This window comes from Ranitomeya imitator, chromosome 8, assembly GCF_032444005.1.
Source record: "Ranitomeya imitator isolate aRanImi1 chromosome 8, aRanImi1.pri, whole genome shotgun sequence".
NCBI lineage: Eukaryota > Metazoa > Chordata > Amphibia > Anura > Dendrobatidae > Ranitomeya > Ranitomeya imitator.
The window spans coordinates 201,528,431-201,551,982 of NC_091289.1; the positions used below are offsets into that span (position 1 = coordinate 201,528,431).

At 54.0% G+C, this 23,552-nt stretch overlaps 1 protein-coding gene across 1 annotated transcript in view; it reads left to right on the forward strand.

Annotated features, from left to right (window-relative positions):
- Window positions 1-23,552, forward strand: part of ERI3 (ERI1 exoribonuclease family member 3) — a 317,503-nt gene that overhangs the window by 165,511 nt on the left and 128,440 nt on the right. Inside the window, 1 exon segment of the mRNA XM_069735844.1 lies at window positions 2,028-2,127. Within this exon segment, the coding sequence (XP_069591945.1) occupies window positions 2,028-2,127 (100 nt within the window).

A 23,552-nucleotide genomic window follows, 5' to 3' on the forward strand; every position in this document is an offset into this window, starting at 1 on the left:
TGCTGGGGGTAACTGACAGCGTCGTGGCTGTACTGATACATTGTAACACATCTTTGGAGGGGAGTTGTGACCAGACGGCTCTAGTTGTTGTGATCCAATTGTTCTAGCTCAACTCAGCTTTCTCAACTCCGGTCCTCAAGACCCCACAACAGGTCATGTTTTCAGGATTTCCTTAGTATTGCACAGGTGATAATTTCATCACCTGCTCAAGCATTAATTCCATCGCCTATGCAATACTAAGGAAATCCTGAAAACATGACCTGTATCTGATGTGACCTGACGCTTCCAGCTGATGTGACCTTACACTTCCAGCTGATGTGACCTTACACTTCCAGCTGATGTGACCTTACACTTCCAGCTGATATGACCTTACACTTCCAGCTGAAGTGACCTGACGCTTCCTGCTGATGTGACCTTACACTTCCAGCTGATGTGACCTTACACTTCCAGCTGATGTGACCTGACGCTTCCTGCTGATATGACCTGACGCTTCCAGCTGATGTGACCTGACGCTTCCAGCTGATGTGACCTGATGCTTCCTGCTGATATGACCTGACGCTTCCAGCTGATGTGACCTGACGCTTCCTGCTGATGTGACCTGATGCTTCCTGCTGATGTGACCTGACGCTTTCAGCTGATGTGACCTGACTCTTCCAGCTGAAGGGACCTGACGCTTCCTGCTGAAGGGACCTGACGCTTCCTGCTGAAGGGACCTGACGCTTCCTGCTGATGCGACCTGACGCTTCCTGCTGAAGGGACCTGACTCTTCCTGCTGAAGGGACCTGATGCTTCCTGCTGATGCGACCTGACGCTTCCTGCTGATGCGACCTGACGCTTCCTGCTGATGCGACCTGACGCTTCCTGCTGATATGATCTGACGCTTCCTGCTGATGTGACCTGACGCTTCCTGCTGATGTGACCTCACGCTCCCAGCTGAAGTGACCTGACGCTTCCTGCTGATGCGACCTGACGCTTCCTGCTGATGTGACCTGACGCTTCCTGCTGATGGGACCTGATGCTTCCTGCTGATGGGACCTGACGCTTCCTGCTGATGCGACCTGACGCTTCCTGCTGATGCGACCTGACGCTTCCTGCTGATGCGACCTGACGCTTCCTGCTGATGTGACCTGACGTTTCCTGCTGATGCGACCTGACGCTTCCTGCTGATGTGATCTGACGCTTCCTGCTGATGCGACCTGACGCTTCCTGCTGATGCGACCTGACGCTTCCTGCTGATGCGACCTGACGCTTCCTGCTGATGCGACCTGACGCTTCCTGCTGATGCGACCTGACGCTTCCTGCTGATGTGACCTGACGCTTCCTGCTGATGTGACCTGATGCTTCCTGCTCATATGACCTGACGCTTCCTGCTGATGCGACCTGACGCTTCCTGCTGATGTGACCTGACGCTTCCTGCTGATCCGACCTGACGCTTCCTGCTGATGCGACCTGACGCTTCCTGCTGATGTGACCTGACGCTTCCTGCTGATGTGACCTGACGCTTCCTGCTGATGTGACCTGACGCTTCCTGCTGATGTGATCTGAAATCTGTCAATCACCACCTATAGTTTTTGCTATTGTTAGCCTTTCTTTCCCAGGCCAGGTTTCATGGCTAGGCAGCTTGTCACCCCAGAATCAGAGAAGAGCAGATTGTGCACCCTGTTCTTGTATCTCCCTGTGCTGTGGATTTTGGGGGGGCACGATTCTGTGATGACCGAGGGGCCACACTGAGAGCCGTATATGATTGTCATTCACCGCCATGTTTACTGCACTGGTGGTTTCCAGTGAAATACCTTCAGTCTGGCATCTGATAATCCAGAAGTTCTGTTAATCTGGCACAGGATGGCGGTATAATAATATACTAATCCTTCAGCGGAGGAGGTAAAGCGATGATTGTTGGTGTAACACCCGCGGCTGTGACTGCTGCTGCCAGTACAGGCGGGGGACCACATCCAGTAATTCAGACTTTCTGGTAATCTGGCGTCTGTCCATTGATGCTCCTCACTCTGGTCTCTCTCTCCCCGCAGGCGTACAGCTTCGCCATCGGTACTTGGCCCAAGAACGGACTCCTAGACATGAATAAGGGCATGAGCCTGCAGCACATAGGACGACCCCACAGCGGGATAGGTGAGTGCGGGGCGCCGAGGGCGGAGAGAGGGTTAATTCCTGCTCTCTGCAAAACTCTGCAATCAATAGACGTTAAGGAGATGAATTATTTAAATCTCAGCAGCATTTAATTAGAGCGCCGCTCTGAGGGATGGCTGTGCCCGGGTTATTGACAGGACTTGCATTAAAATTTGCTTTGGGCTTGGAGCGGGCATCCATTTATATAGCGAGCGTGCCCTGGAGGTGTCAGCGGCCGCCCCGATGAGCGCAGCACCCCTCCTGTATTATGTGCGCCCCCAGTGAGCGCAGCACCCCTCCTGTGTTATGTGCGCCCCCAGTGAGCGCAGCACCCCTCCTGTGTTATGTGCGCCCCCAGTGAGCGCAGCACCCCTCCTGTGTTATGTGCGCCCCCAGTGAGCGCAGCACCCCTCCTGTATTATGTGCGCCCCCAGTGAGCGCAGCACCCCTCCTGTGTTATGTGCGCCCCCAGTGAGCGCAGCACCCCTCCTGTGTTATGTGCGCCCCCAGTGAGCGCAGCACCCCTCCTGTGTTATGTGCGCCCCCAGTGAGCGCAGCACCCCTCCTGTGTTATGTGCGCCCCCAGTGAGCGCAGCACCCCTCCTGTGTTATATGCACCCCCAGTTAGCGTAGCACCCCTCCTGTATTATGTGCGCCCCCAGTGAGCGCAGCACCCCTCCTGTATTATGTGCGCCCCCAGTGAGCGCAGCACCCCTCCTGTGTTATGTGCGCCCCCAGTGAGCGCAGCACCCCTCCTGTGTTATGTGCGCCCCCAGTGAGCGCAGCACCCTTCCTGTATTATGTGCGCCCCCAGTGAGCGCAGCACCCCTCCTGTGTTATGTGCGCCCCCAGTGAGCGCAGCACCCCTCCTGTGTTATATGCACCCCCAGTTAGCGTAGCACCCCTCCTGTATTATGTGCGCCCCCAGTGAGCGCAGCACCCCTCCTGTATTATGTGCGCCCCCAGTGAGCGCAGCACCCCTCCTGTGTTATGTGCGCCCCCAGTGAGCGTAGCACCCCTCCTGTGTTATATGCACCCCCAGTTAGTGTAGCACCCCTCCTGTGTTATGTGCGCCCCCAGTGAGCGCAGCACGCCTCCTGTGTTATGTGCGCCCCCAGTGAGCGCAGCACCCCTCCTGTATTATGTGCGCCCCCAGTGAGCGCAGCACCCCTCCTGTGTTATGTGCGCCCCCAGTGAGCGCAGCACCCCTCCTGTGTTATGTGCGCCCCCAGTGAGCGCAGCACCCCTCCTGTGTTATGTGCGCCCCCAGTGAGCGCAGCACCCCTCCTGTATTATGTGCGCCCCCAGTGAGCGCAGCACCCCTCCTGTGTTATGTGCGCCCCCAGTGAGCGCAGCACCCCTCCTGTGTTATGTGCGCCCCCAGTGAGCGCAGCACCCCTCCTGTGTTATGTGCGCCCCCAGTGAGCGCAGCACCCCTCCTGTGTTATGTGCGCCCCCAGTGAGCGCAGCACCCCTCCTGTGTTATATGCACCCCCAGTTAGCGTAGCACCCCTCCTGTATTATGTGCGCCCCCAGTGAGCGCAGCACCCCTCCTGTATTATGTGCGCCCCCAGTGAGCGCAGCACCCCTCCTGTGTTATGTGCGCCCCCAGTGAGCGCAGCACCCCTCCTGTGTTATGTGCGCCCCCAGTGAGCGCAGCACCCTTCCTGTATTATGTGCGCCCCCAGTGAGCGCAGCACCCCTCCTGTGTTATGTGCGCCCCCAGTGAGCGCAGCACCCCTCCTGTGTTATATGCACCCCCAGTTAGCGTAGCACCCCTCCTGTATTATGTGCGCCCCCAGTGAGCGCAGCACCCCTCCTGTATTATGTGCGCCCCCAGTGAGCGCAGCACCCCTCCTGTGTTATGTGCGCCCCCAGTGAGCGTAGCACCCCTCCTGTGTTATATGCACCCCCAGTTAGTGTAGCACCCCTCCTGTGTTATGTGCGCCCCCAGTGAGCGCAGCACGCCTCCTGTGTTATGTGCGCCCCCAGTGAGCGCAGCACCCCTCCTGTATTATGTGCGCCCCCAGTGAGCGCAGCACCCCTCCTGTGTTATATGCACCCCCAGTTAGCGTAGCACCCCTCCTCTGTTATGTGTGCCCCCAGTGAGCGCAGCACCCCTCCTGTATTATGTGCACCCCCAGTGAGCTCCGCACCCCTCCTGTGTTATGTGCAGCCCGAGTTAGCGCAGCACCCCTCCTGTGTTTTGTGCGCCCCCGGTGAGCGCAGCACCCCTCCTGTGTTATGTGCACCCCGGTGAGCTCCGCACCCCTCCTGTGTTATGTGCAGCCCCAGTGAGCTCCGCACCCCTCCTGTGTTATGTGCAGCCCGAGTTAGCGTAGCACCCCTCCTCTGTTATGTGTGCCCCCAGTGAGCGCAGCACCCCTCCTGTATTATGTGCACCCCCAGTGAGCGCAGCACCCCTCCTGTGTTTTGTGCGCCCCCAGTGAGCGCAGCACCCCTCCTGTGTTATGTGCACCCCGGTGAGCGCAGCACCCCTCCTGTGTTATGTGCACCCCGGTGAGCGCAGCACCCCTCCTGTGTTATGTGCACCCCGGTGAGCGCAGCGCCCCTCCTGTGTTATGTGTGCCCCCAGTGAGCGCAGCACCCCTCCTGTGTTATGTGCGCCCCCAGTGAGCGCAGCACCCCTCCTGTGTTATGTGCATCCCGGTGAGCGCAGCGCCCCTCCTGTGTTATGTGTGCCCCCTGTAAGCGCAGCACCCCTCCTGTGTTATGTGCAGCACCCCTCTGTTATGTGCACCCCGGTGAGCGCAGCACCCCTCCTGTGTTATGTGCACCCCCAGTGAGCGCAGCACCCCTCCTGTGTTATGTGCAGCACCCCTCTGTTATGTGCACCCCGGTGAGCGCAGCACCCCTCCTGTGTTATGTGCACCCCCGGTGAGTGCAGCACCCCTCCTCTGTTATGTGCAGCACCCCTCTGTTATGTGCACCCCAGTGAGCGCAGCACCCCTCCTGTGTTATGTGCAGCACCCCTCCTCTGTTTTGTGCGCCCCCAGTGAGCGCAGCGCCCCTCCTGTGTTATGTGCACCCCCAGTGAGCACAGCACCCCTCCTGTGTTATGTGCGCCCCCAGTGAGTGCAGCACCCCTCCTGTGTTATGTGCACCCCCAGTGAGCGCAGCACCCCTCCTGTATTATGTGCGCCCCCAGTGAGTGCAGCACCCCTCCTGTGTTATGTGCACCCCCAGTGAGCGCAGCACCCCTCCTGTGTTATGTGCACCCCTAGTGAGCGCAGCACCCCTCCTGTATTATGTGCACCCCCAGTGAGCGCAGCACCCCTTCTGTGTTATGTGCAGCCCCCGGTGAGCACAGCACCCCTCCTGTGTTATGTGCAGCCCCCAGTGAGCGCAGCACCCCTCCTGTGTTATGTACGCCCCTGGTGAGCACAGCACCCCTCCTGTGTTATGTGCAGCCCACAGTGAGCGCAGCACCCCTCCTGTATTATGTACGCCCCTGGTGAGCACAGCACCCCTCCTGTATTATGTACGCCCCTGGTGAGCACAGCACCCCTCCTGTGTTATGTGCAGCCCACAGTGAGCGCAGCACCCCTCCTGTGTTATGTACGCCCCTGGTGAGCGCAGCACCCCTCCTGTGTTATGTGCACCCCCAGTGAGCGCAGCACCCCTCCTGTGTTATGTGCAGCCCACAGTGAGCGCAGCACCCCTCCTGTGTTATGTACGCCCCTGGTGAGCGCAGCACCCCTCCTGTATTATGTGCGCCCCCAGTGAGCGCAGCACCCCTCCTGTATTATGTGCGCCCCCAGTGAGCGCAGCACCCCTCCTGTGTTATGTGCACCCCGGTGAGCACAGCACCCCTCCTGTGTTATGTGCACCCCGGTGAGCACAGCACCCCTCCTGTGTTATGTGCACCCCGGTGAGCACAGCACCCCTCCTGTATTATGTGCACCCCCAGTGAGCGCAGCACCCCTCCTGTGTTATGTGCACCCCGGTGAGCACAGCACCCCTCCTGTGTTATGTGCACCCCCAGTGAGCGCAGCACCCCTCCTGTTTTATGTGCACCCCGGTGAGCACAGCACCCCTCCTGTGTTATGTGCAGCCCACAGTGAGCGCAGCACCCCTCCTGTGTTATGTGCAGCCCCCAGTGAGCGCAGCACCCCTCCTGTGTTATGTGCACCCCGGTGAGCACAGCACCCCTCCTGTGTTATGTGCACCCCGGTGAGCGCAGCACCCCTCCTGTGTTATGTGCACCCCCAGTGAGCGCAGCACCCCTCCTGTTTTATGTGCACCCCGGTGAGCACAGCACCCCTCCTGTGTTATGTGCACCCCGGTGAGCACAGCACCCCTCCTGTGTTATGTGCACCCCGGTGAGCGCAGCACCCCTCCTGTGTTATGTGCACCCCCAGTGAGCGCAGCACCCCTCCTGTTTTATGTGCACCCCGGTGAGCACAGCACCCCTCCTGTGTTATGTGCACCCCGGTGAGCACAGCACCCCTCCTGTGTTATGTGCACCCCGGTGAGCGCAGCACCCCTCCTGTTTTATGTGCGCCCCCGGTGTGTGGTCAGTCACCCGGATATGTGCCCGCTGCAGGAAATTTTGGGCGCCCCTTGTGCTGCACATAAACCCGAGCATTCACTCCCCGGCCCGGCTGCTCCTCTCTCCGCTCCATCGGCTCTGATCAGTGACTCCTGCTCTGCTGCGGTGTCTGTGGAGTCTGTGGTAGTCTGAACATCCCCCTGAATCTGCGCTGCTGACCGCCACGCTGGGGGTGCGGGCACAGGGCTCTGCCTGGTGATAGGTTCACAGACAGGGTGACCCGGGTGAGCGCGGTTCATCCTCAGCAGGCCGGTATGGGGCTTCCCGTTATAATGGAGTCATCATATCCATCACTTGTCAGGCGGAGCCGCTCGTCGGAGTGTCGGCCTCCAGTCCGCAGCTTGGGACACAGCCCATTACACCCTCCGAGTTCCCAGCACTTCTGCAATCGATGTTTTAATTGATGCTTCGTGCAGTTAATGTATCCAAGAAATGAGTAATGTCGGCCCCTCCAATGGAGTCCGCTGGAGGCACTGAGCTGTGGAGCCTCCGCGCTGATGGTTCGTCTTCCGGCAGCTGACTGCAGCACCGCCGGAGGCCATCCATATCCCACGACATCTCGGGAGACTCTACCCTGGCCCCCGCTGAACCTCGGACCCCCAGTCCAACCGCAGCAGGTCTCTCATTATTGCCCTCTCAGTGGTAGTTTTCTTCTATCCATCTTTATTGCACTGACTCCCTGCTGAGCTGATGGCCAGTCTGAGCTGCAGTGTAAAGCACGGAGGACAGTGTGAGTTTTCTGCAGGATGTAGGTTACATTATATTCGTAGTTACTGATCATAGCTGTATCCTGGAAGGCAAGCAGAGGTAGTGACTTGTGTGCGATAGCTCTGAGGGTTCTCTCATACGTCTCCTGCTCATTACACTTACCGGTCAGACGCATTAGGCAGCGGCGCAGGCGTCTGGTAAATGCGGCGTTCTCCCATCCATCGCGGCTTGTGCTGCCGACCGCTGCGGCGATTGCAGACATAAGTAATCGCCTGGAAATAAACACTTTGTGCATGTGCCGGTGATGGATCTCGGACATTACTCCTGAGCGCGGCCGTTTGGGGATCTTTGGCATGTCACGGGCGGATGATGTAAGTCGGGTATTTATCTCCTGGAGAACGAATAATGGCTGATGACATCATGAGCCGGCGAGATAATCTGGAAATGGATAAAAGGCGGCAGCCAGGATCATTTGTCCTGCACGAAGGGAGAAAGATGGATTCAGGCGGCCGCAGCATCGGTCACGGGACGGAGTGTGGTGGCGGGACAGAAGGTGGTCACGGGACGGAGGGTGGTGGTGGCGGGACGGAGAGAGTGTTCACAGGACAGAGGCTGGTGGTGGGACAGATGGTGGTTATGGGACGGAGGGTGGTGGCGGAACAGATGGTGGTCACGGGATGGAGGGTGGTGGTGGGACAGATGGTGGTCACACGACTGAGGGTGGTGGCGGCGGGACGGAGAGAGTGTTCGCAGGACAGAGGGTGGTGGTGGAAAGATGGTGGTCATGGGACGGAGGGGGTGGCTGGACGGAGGGTGGTGGCTGGACAGATGGTGGTCACGGAACGGATGGTAGTTGTGGCAGGACAGAGAGAATGGTCGCAGGACAGAGTGACGGGAAGGAGAGAGTGGTGGCAGGATGGAGGGTAGTGGTGGCGGGACGGAGAGAGTGGTCACAGGACAGAGGGTGGTGTCGGGGCAGAGGGTGGTGGCGGGACGGAGAGAGTGGTGGCGGGACGGAGAGAGTGGTGGCGGGATGGAGGATGGTGGCGAGATGGAGAAAGTGGTCGCTGGACGGAGGATGGTGGTGACGAGACGGGGAAGGGTGGTCTCAGAGGGTGGTCGCAGGACAGAGGGTGGTCGTTGCACAGCAAGTGGTTGGGGGACAGAGGGTTGTGGCTGTGGGACAGAGAGAGTGGTCGCGGGACGGGGGGTGGTGGTGGGACGGAGGGTGGTGGTGGTGGTAGCAGAACGGGGAGGGTGGTTGCGAGACAGAGGGTGGTTGGGGGATGGAGGGTGGTTGCTGCACAGCAAGTGGTTGAGGGAGGGAGGGTGGTGGTGGCGAGACGGAGTGTGGTGTTGGCGGGATGGAGGGTGGTCGGGGGACAGATAGTGGGTGCATCACCCTGAAAGTCACAGCATCCCACCCCCGAGTTAGCTGCAGTCGTCCGGTGCCGGGCGCCGGTGTTTGGGGTACACGGATTATCAGACTTCTGGCCGCCACATTACTAGCGTTCTATAGACTGACGCCGCCGTCACTTTCCCCGCGTCACGCCGGAGATTTACCGCCTAATCTTTGTATGGCATTTGTGTATCTATCATCTTGTAAGGCGAGAGCCCGTCTGGAAGATGGAGAGACGACTTCACTGATGGAAGCCAGATTAATGTCCGTCACGGGTAGGGGAACATGGCGGCGCACTGCAGGCGCAATTAAGATGCTTTTACCTTTCTCGTCATCTTTGTCCTTTAATAAATATAAAACCCTCAGTGTAGCGGAAGATCAGAAGAAACGCAGAGCGGAGATCCGGGAGGGGAGGACTTGTGAGACGGCAGGAGCCACCTGTGTGGCGGAGAACGCGCCATTATTGACGGTGTGCCGTGGAGGGATCGACGGGTGATGGCTTCTCTCCCTTGTTTCCATATGGGCAGACAAGACCCTCACAACCTGCAGATGCCGAGACGTCCAAAGCCGAAAACTCATGAAGTGAACTTTACTACAGTGATCTGACGATGAGCGCGACGATTCCTGCGACATGGCGCCCAGCGAACATTAGTACCAAGGTTATATGTACGGGACGATCCCATGGATCCCGCATAGGTTTCAGCGCCCCTCATGAACCCCTGTAGGTCTCAGACCCCAGGAACCTCCATGGATTCCCCATAAATGTGAGCCCTCTCCTAGGGGGCTCTAGAAATACCAAGTCCCCCCAGGAGTCCCCATAGGTCTCCTCTCCCCTGCTCTCCCCACCCAGGGTCCACCATACTTCTCAGCCCCCAGAAGCCCTGGTGGGTCACAGTCCCCATAAATCCATGCCCCCAGAAGTGGCGATAGTGCTTGGTCCTCCTGGAGCCGCCGTAGTCCGAGGCTCCCCAGATGCCGCCATGTTCCTGGGGTGGGGGCAGGCGTGATCAGCTGTGTGAGCCGGACTAGGTGATGGGGGTCTCGGCCCTAGATGCTGGTTTGTCACTTGTCACATTGAAGGCGGCAGCGGCTTCTCTGTAGGGGCATCATAGAGTGCTTGTAGCCCCCTGTGTCCTGGCTGCAGCTCTTCTGGCCCCTTACAACACCTCGTGCTCCGGGGGTCTTCTGCTGTCTTTATTGGAGGAGCGGGGGGGTCGGCGGTTATATTGTCCACACATGCAGAGTATTAATTGGGCCCGGCATTGGAGGCAGAAGCAATGGCTGCTGCTGGGTCTTTTCTGAATGAGGAGGTTAATGGGATGCTCGGAGAGTAGACAGCTTTAATGAGCTTCAACTGGATGTGCCGGGAGTTTACTGTGGGTGTTAAAAGGGTCACACTGCAGTAGTCTGATGTGGATTGTGTGCGGGACCCCCGGTGTCAGGGGTGAGCGTCTGTCAGAGTGCAGGCAGAGCTGCATTCACTTAGTGACACCATTCTAATTAACTACCGGGGGAGACGGCAGCCACTGTGATGAGCGGAGCAGGGAGCGCCGCCATAGTCCCCTGCGCTGACACCAGGCGATGGAAAGGGAGGAAAACACATTTACTAAGTGCAAGAGCCGAGGCAGCGAGTGTGGGGCATCCGCTGACCCCACTGTGGCCCCGGGGACCCCTGAACTGCTGCTGTTACTGATGTCCACGTGGCCGCAGGAGGGGGTCTCTGTCAGTCATCCCGCCACATCTTATATATATGACTGCGATCACAAAAGACCAGACGCCACAGATTGATAGATCTGACGCTGACACTCGGGGCATCCACGGACCCCCAAAGGATTACTCCCATCAGTGCTAGTCTGCAGCTTCTCTGTGCAGAAAGCCCCTGTACGAGAACTTGGAAGCAAAGTCCTCATCAGAATGTGTGAGCGGGCCCATAGAGAAGTGTGCCCTGTGCCCCCGGTCATCGGCCCCGGGGGGCACGCTAGAGGAAAGCCGCTGCATTGTACTGGAATAAGCAAATCGTCTTCAGAGTCTCAGATTTACTGTCAGACATTGTGGCAGGAGAGCATTGGAAAAATGGCGCCAGTGTCTTGCCTTGTCCCTGATGTCCGCCATCTTTAGTTTCTGGCACTAACGACTTAAGGGCTTGCCCGTCTTTGTGTCGTGATCTATCACATGTGCCCAGAGGCGTCGCAGTACGCGCACCAGTTAAGTCTCGGCGTGTCCTGGCGTTCAGGAGAATCCACTAAATAAAATCCAAGAGGATGTGGCCCAGTTACAGGCGACCGTGCCGGGTCTCTACAGGTACCGGACATGACACTAAGAGACGGCCCATTTGCGCCATTTCTGCTGCATTATATAACACTAATGATGAATGTCAGCGGCCCGAGCAGCTGCCGCCAGCCTCTTCTGCCCTGCGGAGTCCTTGCTGTAGTTAGCGCTGTCAGCCGGGGGCGCTGGAGGTCACACCTGAGTCCTCAGAGCCAGTGCAGGTGATGTAAAGCTCATCTTCTGCGTCCTGTCCCGGCCATGAAGTCAGAAGACAGGTCTCTTAACCCGTGCTCAGCCAGGGACGATGGAGGCAGAGGCTGGATCACAGGAACAGAGGGAGGGAGGGCGAGCAGAGACCATGAAGGCAGCAGGTGGACAGCGCTCCATCACTGGGGCCGGTCAGACCACATTAACTCACTGACATGTTTCTCATTAGCCAGCCTGAGAGGTGTCACAGCCGGGATGACAGCGGAGCAGAGGCAGCTGGAAAAGAGAGCTGACAGCGCCTCCCCGTCACTTCTTCCTTGCCACCTCTGCTGCCTTTAATGCTGTTGCTGCCATGTGCCCTCCATGTGGAGATGTAGCTACCAGATACCTCAATGTTGTATCCTCACCCATCCCCTGCAGACTGTGAGTCCTCCCTCCCTATGTACCTGTGTGCCTTTTTATTTGCTCATGTTTAATGTATTTGTCTATATTTACCCCCTTTTCACATGTAAAGCGCCAGGGAATAAATGGCGCTATAAAAATGTATAATAATAATGTTGTCTGTAGTGTTGGATGAGGTGTGTGACAGGGAACATAGTACATGTGCATGAGCTATGCTGAGCCACAGGCATTACATCAGAACCGCCCCAAGACTGAAGCTCACATCAGAGCTGCCCCAATATCAGAGCCGCCCTGAGACCTGAGCTCACACCAGAGCTGCCCAATATCAGAGCTGCCCTGAGACCTGAGCTCACACCAGAGCTGCCCAATATCAGAGCTGCCCTGAGACCTGAGCTCACACCAGAGCTGCCCCAAAATCAGAGCCGCCCTGAGACCTGAACTCACACTAGAGCTGCCCCAATATCAGAACCGCCCCAAGACTGAAGCTCACATCAGAGCTGCCCCAATATCAGAGCCGCCCTGAGACCTGAGCTCACACTAGAGCTGCCCAATATCAGAGCCGCCCTGAGACCTGAGCTCACACCAGAGCTGCCCCAAAATCAGAGCCGCCCTGAGACCTGAGCTCACACTAGAGCTGCCCCAATATCAGAACCGCCCTGAGACCTGAGCTCACACTAGAGCTGCCCCAATATCAGAACCGCCCCAAGACTGAAGCTCACATCAGAGCTGCCCCAATATCAGAGCCGCCCTGAGACCTGAGCTCACACTAGAGCTGCCCAATATCAGAGCCGCCCTGAGACCTGAGCTCACACTAGAGCTGCCCAATATCAGCCGCCCTGAGACCTGAGCTCACACTAGAGCTGCCCCAATATCAGAGCCGCCCTGAGACCTGAGCTCACACTAGAGCTGCCCCAATATCAGAGCCGCCCTGAGACCTGAGCTCACACTACAGCTGCCCCAATATCAGAGCCACCCTGAGACCTGAGCTCACACTAGAGCTGCCCAATATCAGAGCCGCCCTGAGACCTGGGCTCACACTAGAGCTGCCCCAGTATCAGAGCCGCCCCAAGACTGAAGCTCACATCAGAGCTGCCCCAATATCAGAGCCGCCCTAAGACCTGAGCTCACACCAGAGCTGCCCAATATCAGAGCCGCCCTGAAACCTGAGCTCACACTAGAGCTGCCCAATATCAGAGCCGCCCTGAGACCTGAGCTCACACTAGAGCTGCCCAATATCAGAGCCGCCCTGAGACCTGAGCTCACACTAGAGCTGCCCAATATCAGAGCCGCCCCGACACCTGAGCTCACACTAGAGCTGCCCCAATATCAGAGCCGGCCTGAGCTCACACTAGAGCTGCCCAATATCAGAGCCGCCCTGAGACCTGAGCTCACACTAGAGCTGCCCCAATATCAGAGCCGCCCTGAGACCTGAGCTCACACTAGAGCTGCCCCAATATCAGAGCCGCCCTGAGACCTGAGCTCACACTAGAGCTGCCCCAATATCAGAGCCGCCCTGAGACCTGAGCTCACACTAGAGCTGCCCAATATCAGAGCCGCCCTGAGACCTGAGCTCACACTAGAGCTGCCCCAGTATCAGAGCCGCCCCAAGACTGAAGCTCACATCAGAGCTGCCCCAATATCAGAGCCGCCCTAAGACCTGAGCTCACACCAGAGCTGCCCAATATCAGAGCCGCCCTGAGACCTGAGCTCACACTAGAGCTGCCCAATATCAGAGCCGCCCTGAAACCTGAGCTCACACTAGAGCTGCCCAATATCAGAGCCGCCCTGAGACCTGAGCTCACACTAGAGCTGCCCCAATATCAGAGCCGCCCTGAGACCTGAGCTCACACTAGAGCTGCCCCAATATCAGAGCCGCCCTGAGACCTGAGCTCACACTAGAGCTGCCCAATATCAGAGCCGCCCTGAGACCTGAGCTCACACTAGAGCTGCCCCAGTATCAGAGCCGCCCCAAGACTGAAGCTCACATCAGAGCTGCCCCAATATCAGAGCCGCCCTAAGACCTGAGCTCACACCAGAGCTGCCCAATATCAGAGCCGCCCTGAAACCTGAGCTCACACTAGAGCTGCCCAATATCAGAGCCGCCCTGAAACCTGAGCTCACACTAGAGCTGCCCAATATCAGAGCCGCCCTGAGACCTGAGCTCACACTAGAGCTGCCCCAATATCAGAGCCGCCCTGAGACCTGAGCTCACACTAGAGCTGCCCCAATATCAGAGCCGCCCTGAGACCTGAGCTCACACTAGAGCTGCCCCAATATCAGAGCCGCCCTGAGACCTGAGCTCACACTAGAGCTGCCCAATATCAGAGCCGCCCTGAGACCTGAGCTCACACTAGAGCTGCCCCAATATCAGAGCCGCCCTGAGACCTGAGCTCACACTAGAGCTGCCCCAATATCAGAGCCGCCCTGAGACCTGAGCTCACACTAGAGCTGCCCCAATATCAGAGCCGCCCTGAGACCTGAGCTCACACTAGAGCTACCCCAATATCAGAGCCGCCCTAAGACCTGATCTCACACTAGAGCTACCCCAATATCAGAGCCGCCCTGAAACCTGAGCTCACACTAGAGCTGCCCAATATCAGAGCCGCCCTGAGACCTGAGCTCACACTAGAGCTGCCCAATATCAGAGCTGCCCTGAGACCTGAGCTCACACTAGAGCTACCCCAATATCAGAGCCGCCCTAAGACCTGGGCTCACACTAGAGCTGTTCAATATCAGAGCCGCCCCAAGACTGAAGCTCACACCAGAGCTACCCCAATATCAGAGCCGCCCTGAGACCTGAGCTCACACTAGAGCTGCCCAATATCAGAGCCGCCCCGACACCTGAGCTCACACTAGAGCTGCCCCAATATCAGAGCCGCCCTGAGCTCACACTAGAGCTGCCCAATATCAGAGCCGCCCTGAGACCTGAGCTCACACTAGAGCTGCCCAATATCAGAGCCGCCCTGAGACCTGAGCTAACACTAGAGCTGCCCAATATCAGAGCCGCCCTGAGACCTGAGCTCACTCTAGAGCTGCCCCAATATCAGAGCCGCCCTGAGACCTGAGCTCACACTAGAGCTGCCCAATATCAGAGCCGCCCTGAGACCTGAGCTCACACTAGAGCTGCCCAATATCAGAGCCGCCCCGACACCTGAGCTCACACTAGAGCTGCCCCAATATCAGAGCCGCCCTGAGACCTGAGCTCACACTAGAGCTGCCCCAATATCAGAGCCGCCCTGAGACCTGAGCTCACACTAGAGCTGCCCAATATCAGAGCCGCCCTGAGCTCACACTAGAGCTGCCCAATATCAGAGCCGCCCTGAGACCTGAGCTCACATTAGAGCTGCCCAATATCAGAGCCGCCCTGAGACCTGAGCTCACTCTAGAGCTGCCCAATATCAGAGCCACCCCGACACCTGAGCTCACACTAGAGCTGCCCAATATCAGAGCTGCACTGAGACCTGAGCTCACACTAGAGCTGCCCAATATCAGAGCCGCCCTGAGCTCACACTAGAGCTGCCCAATATCAGAGCCGCCCTGAGACCTGAGCTCACACTAGAGCTGCCCAATATCAGAGCCGCCCTGAGACCTGAGCTCACACTAGAGCTGCCCCAATATCAGAGCCGCCCTGAGACCTGAGCTCACACTAGAGCTGCCCCAATATCAGAGCCGCCCTGAGACCTGAGCTCACACTAGAACTGCCCAATATCAGAGCCGCCCTGAGACCTGAGCTCACACTAGAGCTGCCCCAATATCAGAGCCGCCCTGAGACCTGAGCTCACACTAGAGCTGCCCAATATCAGAGCCGCCCTGAGACCTGAGCTCACATTAGAGCTGCCCAATATCAGAGCCGCCCTGAGACCTGAGCTCACACTAGAGCTGCCCAATATCAGAGCCGCCCTGAGACCTGAGCTCACATTAGAGCTGCCCAATATCAGAGCCGCCCTGAGACCTGAGCTCACTCTAGAGCTGCCCAATATCAGAGCCGCCCCGACACCTGAGCTCACACTAGAGCTGCCCCAATATCAGAGCCGCCCTGAGACCTGAGCTCACACTAGAGCTGCCCCAATATCAGAGCCGCCCTGAGACCTGAGCTCACACTAGAGCTGCCCAATATCAGAGCCGCCCTGAGACCTGAGCTCACACTAGAGCTGCCCCAATATCAGAGCCGCCCTGAGACCTGAGCTCACACTAGAGCTGCCCAATATCAGAGCCGCCCTGAGACCTGAGCTCACATTAGAGCTGCCCAATATCAGAGCCGCCCTGAGACCTGAGCTCACTCTAGAGCTGCCCAATATCAGAGCCGCCCCGACACCTGAGCTCACACTAGAGCTGCCCCAATATCAGAGCCGCCCTGAGACCTGAGCTCACACTAGAGCTGCCCCAATATCAGAGCCGCCCTGAGACCTGAGCTCACACTAGAGCTGCCCCAATATCAGAGCCGCCCTGAGACCTGAGCTCACACTAGAGCTGCCCAATATCAGAGCCGCCCTGAGACCTGAGCTCACACTAGAGCTGCCCAATATCAGAGCCGCCCTGACACCTGAGCTCACACTAAAGCTGCCCCGACACCTGAGCTCACACTAAAGCTGCCCCGAGATCAGAGCTACATGCTATTGTAAGAAACACTGAGCTTTACAAGCAGGGCTAGGTCAGGATGGGTCGGTGCCTCTGGCTCTCATCAGTATTGGTCCCATTCATTGACAGCAAGCGGATATGTTAGTAAGGAATAGAAATGCAGCTGTAGTTCATATCCATCCGATAATGACGGACATTCTGCAGGATTCCTCTGCTTACACTGTGTCAGTCTACACTGTAGACCTGGCATTTAATTCATGCCCCAGTAAGCTCAGCATGAAAGAAATATAGCTGTGTAATCAGGGGTCCGTGGATATGGGGTGGGGATTTGTGGCTCCGTCACTGTGATTTTACCCATTTTCTCTCTTGGCGGTGGGGGAGGGAGATTTTTTCCTGCAGTTTTCTGTGTTTTCTGAGTTGCTGTCATGTTGGCATTTGGCGATTCACCTTGCACAATAGGAATCTTCTGCCTCAATTAAGCGCCCCCATGAGGTGCGAGGCACGGGCTCCGCTCTGGGGGTTAATAGGTGTCTCTGCCGTTGTAACGATCATTGATCTGTTGCTGTCTTGCCGCTGCTGCTGTCTGCTTCCTATCTGCTCTCCAGCGATGGCTGCACACATGGCCTAATCAATGTCAGGCAAATTATTACCTACAGATAGAGCCCTGAGGAGGGGGATAGAGGGCGAACATTTACCACTGACCCCCGCACCCACCCCAGAGCGGTCACTACTTAACCACTGCTGCCTGTCAAAATCTTCATCTTCCCATTGCTAGTGGTATCGTCACCCGGACCACCGCTACCAAAATCCAGTGCCGTACAAAGCCCAATACCGGAGGTATCTCAGGATCAGTAATGTATGTACACAATGAATCAAAACGAGTTTAGGGCGCACAGCTAAATAGAATAAAAAATATATATACTGAGGGTGCAAAGCAACAGTAATAGAAACTGAACAAGTAAACCCAAAGAAAAAGTATTACTGCACAAGAGCTGCACACCATCAAATAAATAAGTACCAAAAGATAAACATAGACTGATTTTATTCACGGATCAAAACATACAACATAGATAATAAAAACATAATAAAAACATGAAAACAACATCATGAACACACAGGAAATGCATGTGATAACTCAGTATAATAAGCTAACCCAACAAAGACCGTTGGCTCATGGGGTGTTGCGCAAAAATCTGTAATTCCAGAAGGACAGTGCAGGAATAAGCTCGTATGGCCGCGACCACAGACCAAAACGAGCAGAAAATAACAAATGCACAACAACGTCCAAGACAAAAGGCAGCAAATGGCCAAAAGTACATATACAAGGTAGCCTATACAAAATAGTACAACTGAAACACAGCGTATAAACAGGAGAAACCTCCCAAATATATACCACCTGGTGACGTGATGCCCCACGCGTATCGCCCGGCGAACCAGGCTTCGTCAGGGGATGCATGCTGGCCCGTGCACCAGCCTTAAGTAGTGTATGCTAGATAACAAATAAGGTTCCGGTGTGTGCCGACCAGCACCGTGAAACCGGAAGTGAACGCTAACCATAATTAAGCGCTGACACCTGAAGACCCAGCGCTGACATGTGCAGAAGGACCGGGGGGCAGGAGACACCAGCGGACACAGACCAAAGTGGGAGGTCCATGGAGTCCTAACAATACAGCACGATCATGCTGAGACCCAGCGCTGACATGCGCAGAAGGACCGGGGGGCAGGAGACACCAACGGACATAAACCAAAGTGGGAGGTCCGTGGAGTCCTGACAGTAAATCACGATCTTGCGCAAAGAGGGAGAGCGAGAGTAGATACACAGCGCAAGCGCCGGTGGGAACCAATGAAAACACGCAGACCTGCGCAGATAGGGGGATAGGAGACAGACGGCCCCGTCACTAAAGCAGGAGGCCCGTAATGTCCTGATGGAGCAGCGCATGCATGCGCAGGAAAGAGGGGCAGAAATAAATACTATACATACTGCATAGGCGCCCACGTGTGCCACTAATGTCAGGACCAGGACGCATGCGCAGATACCAGTCACTAGAGACCGAGAACAGGAGGAGCTACCACTAAGTGCAATAAAGTTAGATGTGAAGCACAACAAATAGAGAACGGCATAAAGACATCAACGGGAAGATACACCTGTAAGAGGACAAAAGTCACTCACATACATAGCCCAGTCATATAGGACCAAGCATCCCCCGGGGGCAATCAAGCACGCACACAAACTTACAACCTCACAGATCAAGATAGGATGCAAATATTGAGGCGGTCCCCATAGTACCCAAATGAAGCTTTATTTGACAAGAATAATAGTGTAAAAATATGACACATACAGAGTTCCGTAAGATATATATGATATCAGCACAGTAATATGCACAATATATCCAACATGTTAATATACATTGTAAAAAGGACACATAACAGGGCAAAATAGGACCAATAGGGTCAAGTGTGCACAGTGCTGAAAAACAGCACCCCCCATGAGCCAAAAATACATAGATACGTTGTTAGGCTTGGCACCTGAACCACCAAATGGAAAAGGAGGTCCATTACGGCCACATACACGCAGTGCTAAATAGTAGCACCCCCATGAGTCAAGGTCCACACCAAATCTAATTGGGCTGGGCAATGGTACCCCATAGAACAATATACCATAGGTGTACAGAGGCACGCTTTATTACAAAAAATATATATATATATAAATCAGGACCCAAAATGAGCCCAGGTAACCATAATAAATAGCGTCCATAGAAAGAATCGGGCATAAGGCACAGATCCCGAGAGGAACACACACTGGAACACACTGGAACACACACTGGAATCCACAGAGTCCATAGTCCACATAGGGAAGCGAAGGTAAGAATGCCACATTCGTGGTACAGGAAGGACAGAGGCAGTTTCCAAAATGGGCAAACACCTCCAAACCCAGGCTCATCCACAGTAGACCAACACATGAGGGAACGTTCATCCAAGGAATCCCGTAAATAACAGCTCTTCATTAAGACCTGCGGGAGTAATTGAACCAAGATTAAAAATCCATCTCGCCTCCATGCGCAGAAGTAGTTGTCCATATGCACCGCCCCTATTGGTTGTACGCACTCTGTCCAGTCCAATAATTCCAGTGCCCAGAGTCCGGCCATCATGATGTGCCAAAAAATGAGATGCTACCGGGGTAAGTACTTTGCCTTTCAGGGAGTCACTACGTGCCAGATTAATAGTGGAGAAGTGTTTTTGTATTCTACGCCGTAACTCCTGAGAGGTCTGGCCAACATAAACCCTCCGGCAAGGGCAGATAAGAGCGTAGACAACAAAAGTCGTCTTACAATTAATATAGGCGCACAACCTATGTCTGCTCTGATTGATAGGGTTCACAAAATAACTTCTAGTAGGACACATATATGGACAAATGTTGCAATTTCCACATGCAAATGACCCACGAAGATCAATGCCTCGATTAAGCCTAGTGGTTTGCCTTTTGTAGTGACTATTTGTCAGGAGATCTCTAAAGTTAGGGGCTCTTCTGGCTGCAAGTTGTGGTCGGTCACCCACCACTCTTGATGTAGACAAGTCAGTGGTAAGAATATCCCAATGCCTCTGCAGAATGGTTCTGATCTGTGACCAATTATTATTGTAACTGGTAACAAATCTGGGCCTACTGTCCCGTACCTTGTTCTGAGGCACCAACAGCGACTCTTGGGTATGCCCATTGGCCCGCTGGAAGGCTGCAGAGATGCTTCTCCGTGGGTAGTGTCTTTGACGGAAACGATTAGTCCTTCTGCACATGTCAGCGCTGGGTCTTCAGGTGTCAGCGCTTAATTATGGTTAGCGTTCACTTCCGGTTTCACGGTGCTGGTCGGCACACACCGGAACCTTATTTGTTATCTAGCATACACTACTTAAGGCTGGTGCACGGGCCAGCATGCATCCCCTGACGAAGCCTGGTTCGCCGGGCGATACGCGTGGGGCATCACGTCACCAGGTGGTATATATTTGGGAGGTTTCTCCTGTTTATACGCTGTGTTTCAGTTGTACTATTTTGTATAGGCTACCTTGTATATGTACTTTTGGCCATTTGCTGCCTTTTGTCTTGGACGTTGTTGTGCATTTGTTATTTTCTGCTCGTTTTGGTCTGTGGTCGCGGCCATACGAGCTTATTCCTGCACTGTCCTTCTGGAATTACAGATTTTTGCGCAACACCCCATGAGCCAACGGTCTTTGTTGGGTTAGCTTATTATACTGAGTTATCACATGCATTTCCTGTGTGTTCATGATGTTGTTTTCATGTTTTTATTATGTTTTTATTATCTATGTTGTATGTTTTGATCCGTGAATAAAATCAGTCTATGTTTATCTTTTGGTACTTATTTATTTGATGGTGTGCAGCTCTTGTGCAGTAATACTTTTTCTTTGGGTTTAATGTATGTACACAGTGACTGCACCAGCAGAATAGTGAGTGCAGCTCTGGAGTATAATACAGGATGTAACTCAGGATCAGTAATGTAATGTATGTACACAGTGACTGCACCAACAGAATAGTGAGTGCAGCTCTGGAGTATAATACAGGATGTAACTCAGGATCAGTAATGTAATGTATGTACACAGTGACTGCACCAGCAGAATAGTGAGTGCAGCTCTGGGGTATAATACAGGAGGTAACTCAGGATCAGTAATGTAATGTATGTACACAGTGACTGCACCAGCAGAATAGTGAGTGCAGCTCTGGGGTATAATACAGGAGGTAACTCAGGATCAGTAATGTAATGTATGTACACAGTGACTGCACCAGCAGAATAGTGAGTGCAGCTCTGGAGTATAATACAGGATGTAACTCAGGATCAGTAATGTAATGTATGTACACAGTGACTGCACCAGCAGAATAGTGAGTGCAGCTCTGGGGTATAATATAGGAGGTAACTCAGTATCAGTAATGTATGTACGCAGTGACTGCACCAGCAGAATAGTGAGTGCAGCTCTGGAGTATAATACAGGATGTAACTCAGGATCAGTAATGTATGTACACAGTGACTGCACCAGCAGAATAGTGAGTGCAGCTCTGGGGTATAATAGAGGATGTAACTCAGGATCAGTAATGTAATGTATGTACACAGTGACTGCACCAGCAGAATAGTGAGTGCAGCTCTGGGGTATAATAGAGGATGTAACTCAGGATCAGTAATGTAATGTATGTACACAGTGACTGCACCAGCAGAATAGTGAGTGCAGCTCTGGAGTATAATACAGGATGTAACTCAGGATCAGTAATGTAATGTACAGTGGGGCAAAAAAGTATTTAGTCAGTCAGCAATAGTGCAAGTTCCACCACTTAAAAAGATGAGAGGCGTCTGTAATTTACAGCATAGGTAGACCTCAACTACGGGAGACAAACTGAGAAAAAAAAATCCAGAAAATCACATTGTCTGTTTTTTTATCATTTTTTTTGAATATTATGGTGGAAAATAAGTATTTGGTCAGAAACAAACAATCAAGATTTCTGGCTCTCACAGACCTGTAACTTCTTCTTTAAGAGTCTCCTCTTTCCTCCACTCATTACCTGTAGTAATGGCACCTGTTTAAACTTGTTATCAGTATAAAAAGACACCTGTGCACACCCTCAAACAGTCTGACTCCAAACTCCACTATGGTGAAGACCAAAGAGCTGTCAAAGGACACCAGAAACAAAATTGTAGCCCTGCACCAGGCTGGGAAGACTGAATCTGCAATAGCCAACCAGCTTGGAGTGAAGAAATCAACAGTGGGAGCAATAATTAGAAAATGGAAGACATACAAGACCACTGATAATCTCCCTCGATCTGGGGCTCCACGCAAAATCCCACCCCGTGGGGTCAGAATGATCACAAGAACGGTGAGCAAAAGTCCCAGAACCACGCGGGGGGACCTAGTGAATGAACTGCAGAGAGCTGGGACCAATGTAACAAGGCCTACCATAAGTAACACACTACACCACCATGGACTCAGATCCTGCAGTGCCAGACGTGTCCCACTACTTAAGCCAGTACATGTCCGGGCCCGTCTGATGTTTGCTAGAGAGCATTTGGATGATCCAGAGGAGTTTTGGGAGAATGTCCTATGGTCTGATGAAACCAAACTGGAACTGTTTGGTAGAAACACAACTTGTCGTGTTTGGAGGAAAAAGAATACTGAGTTGCATCCATCAAACACCATACCTACTGTAAAGCATGGTGGTGGAAACATCATGCTTTGGGGCTGTTTCTCTGCAAAGGGGCCAGGACGACTGATCCGGGTACATGAAAGAATGAATGGGGCCATGTATCGTGAGATTTTGAGTGCAAACCTCCTTCCATCAGCAAGGGCATTGAAGATGAAACGTGGCTGGGTCTTTCAACATGACAATGATCCAAAGCACACCGCCAGGGCAACGAAGGAGTGGCTTCGTAAGAAGCATTTCAAGGTCCTGGAGTGGCCTAGCCAGTCTCCAGATCTCAACCCTATAGAAAACCTTTGGAGGGAGTTGAAAGTCCGTGTTGCCAAGCGAAAAGCCAAAAACATCACTGCTCTAGAGGAGATCTGCATGGAGGAATGGGCCAACATACCAACAACAGTGTGTGGCAACCTTGTGAAGACTTACAGAAAACGTTTGACCTCTGTCATTGCCAACAAAGGATATATTACAAAGTATTGAGATGAAATTTTGTTTCTGACCAAATACTTATTTTCCACCATAATATGCAAATAAAATGTTAAAAAAACAGACAATGTGATTTTCTGGATTTTTTTTTCTCAGTTTGTCTCCCATAGTTGAGGTCTACCTATGATGTAAATTACAGACGCCTCTCATCTTTTTAAGTGGTGGAACTTGCACTATTGCTGACTGGCTAAATACTTTTTTGCCCCACTGTATGTAACATAGTAACATAGTAACATAGTTAGTAAGGCCGAAAAAAGACATTTGTCCATCCAGTTCAGCCTATATTCCATCATAATAAATACCCAGATCTACGTCCTTCTACAGAACCTAATAATTGTATGATACAATATTGTTCTGCTCCAGGAAGACATCCAGGCCTCTCTTGAACCCCTCGACTGAGTTCGCCATCACCACCTCCTCAGGCAAGCAATTCCAGATTCTCACTGCCCTAACAGTAAAGAATCCTCTTCTATGTTGGTGGAAAAACCTTCTCTCCTCCAGACGCAAAGAATGCCCCCTTGTGCCCGTCACCTTCCTTGGTATAAACAGATCCTCAGCGAGATATTTGTATTGTCCCCTTATATACTTATACATGGTTATTAGATCGCCCCTCAGTCGTC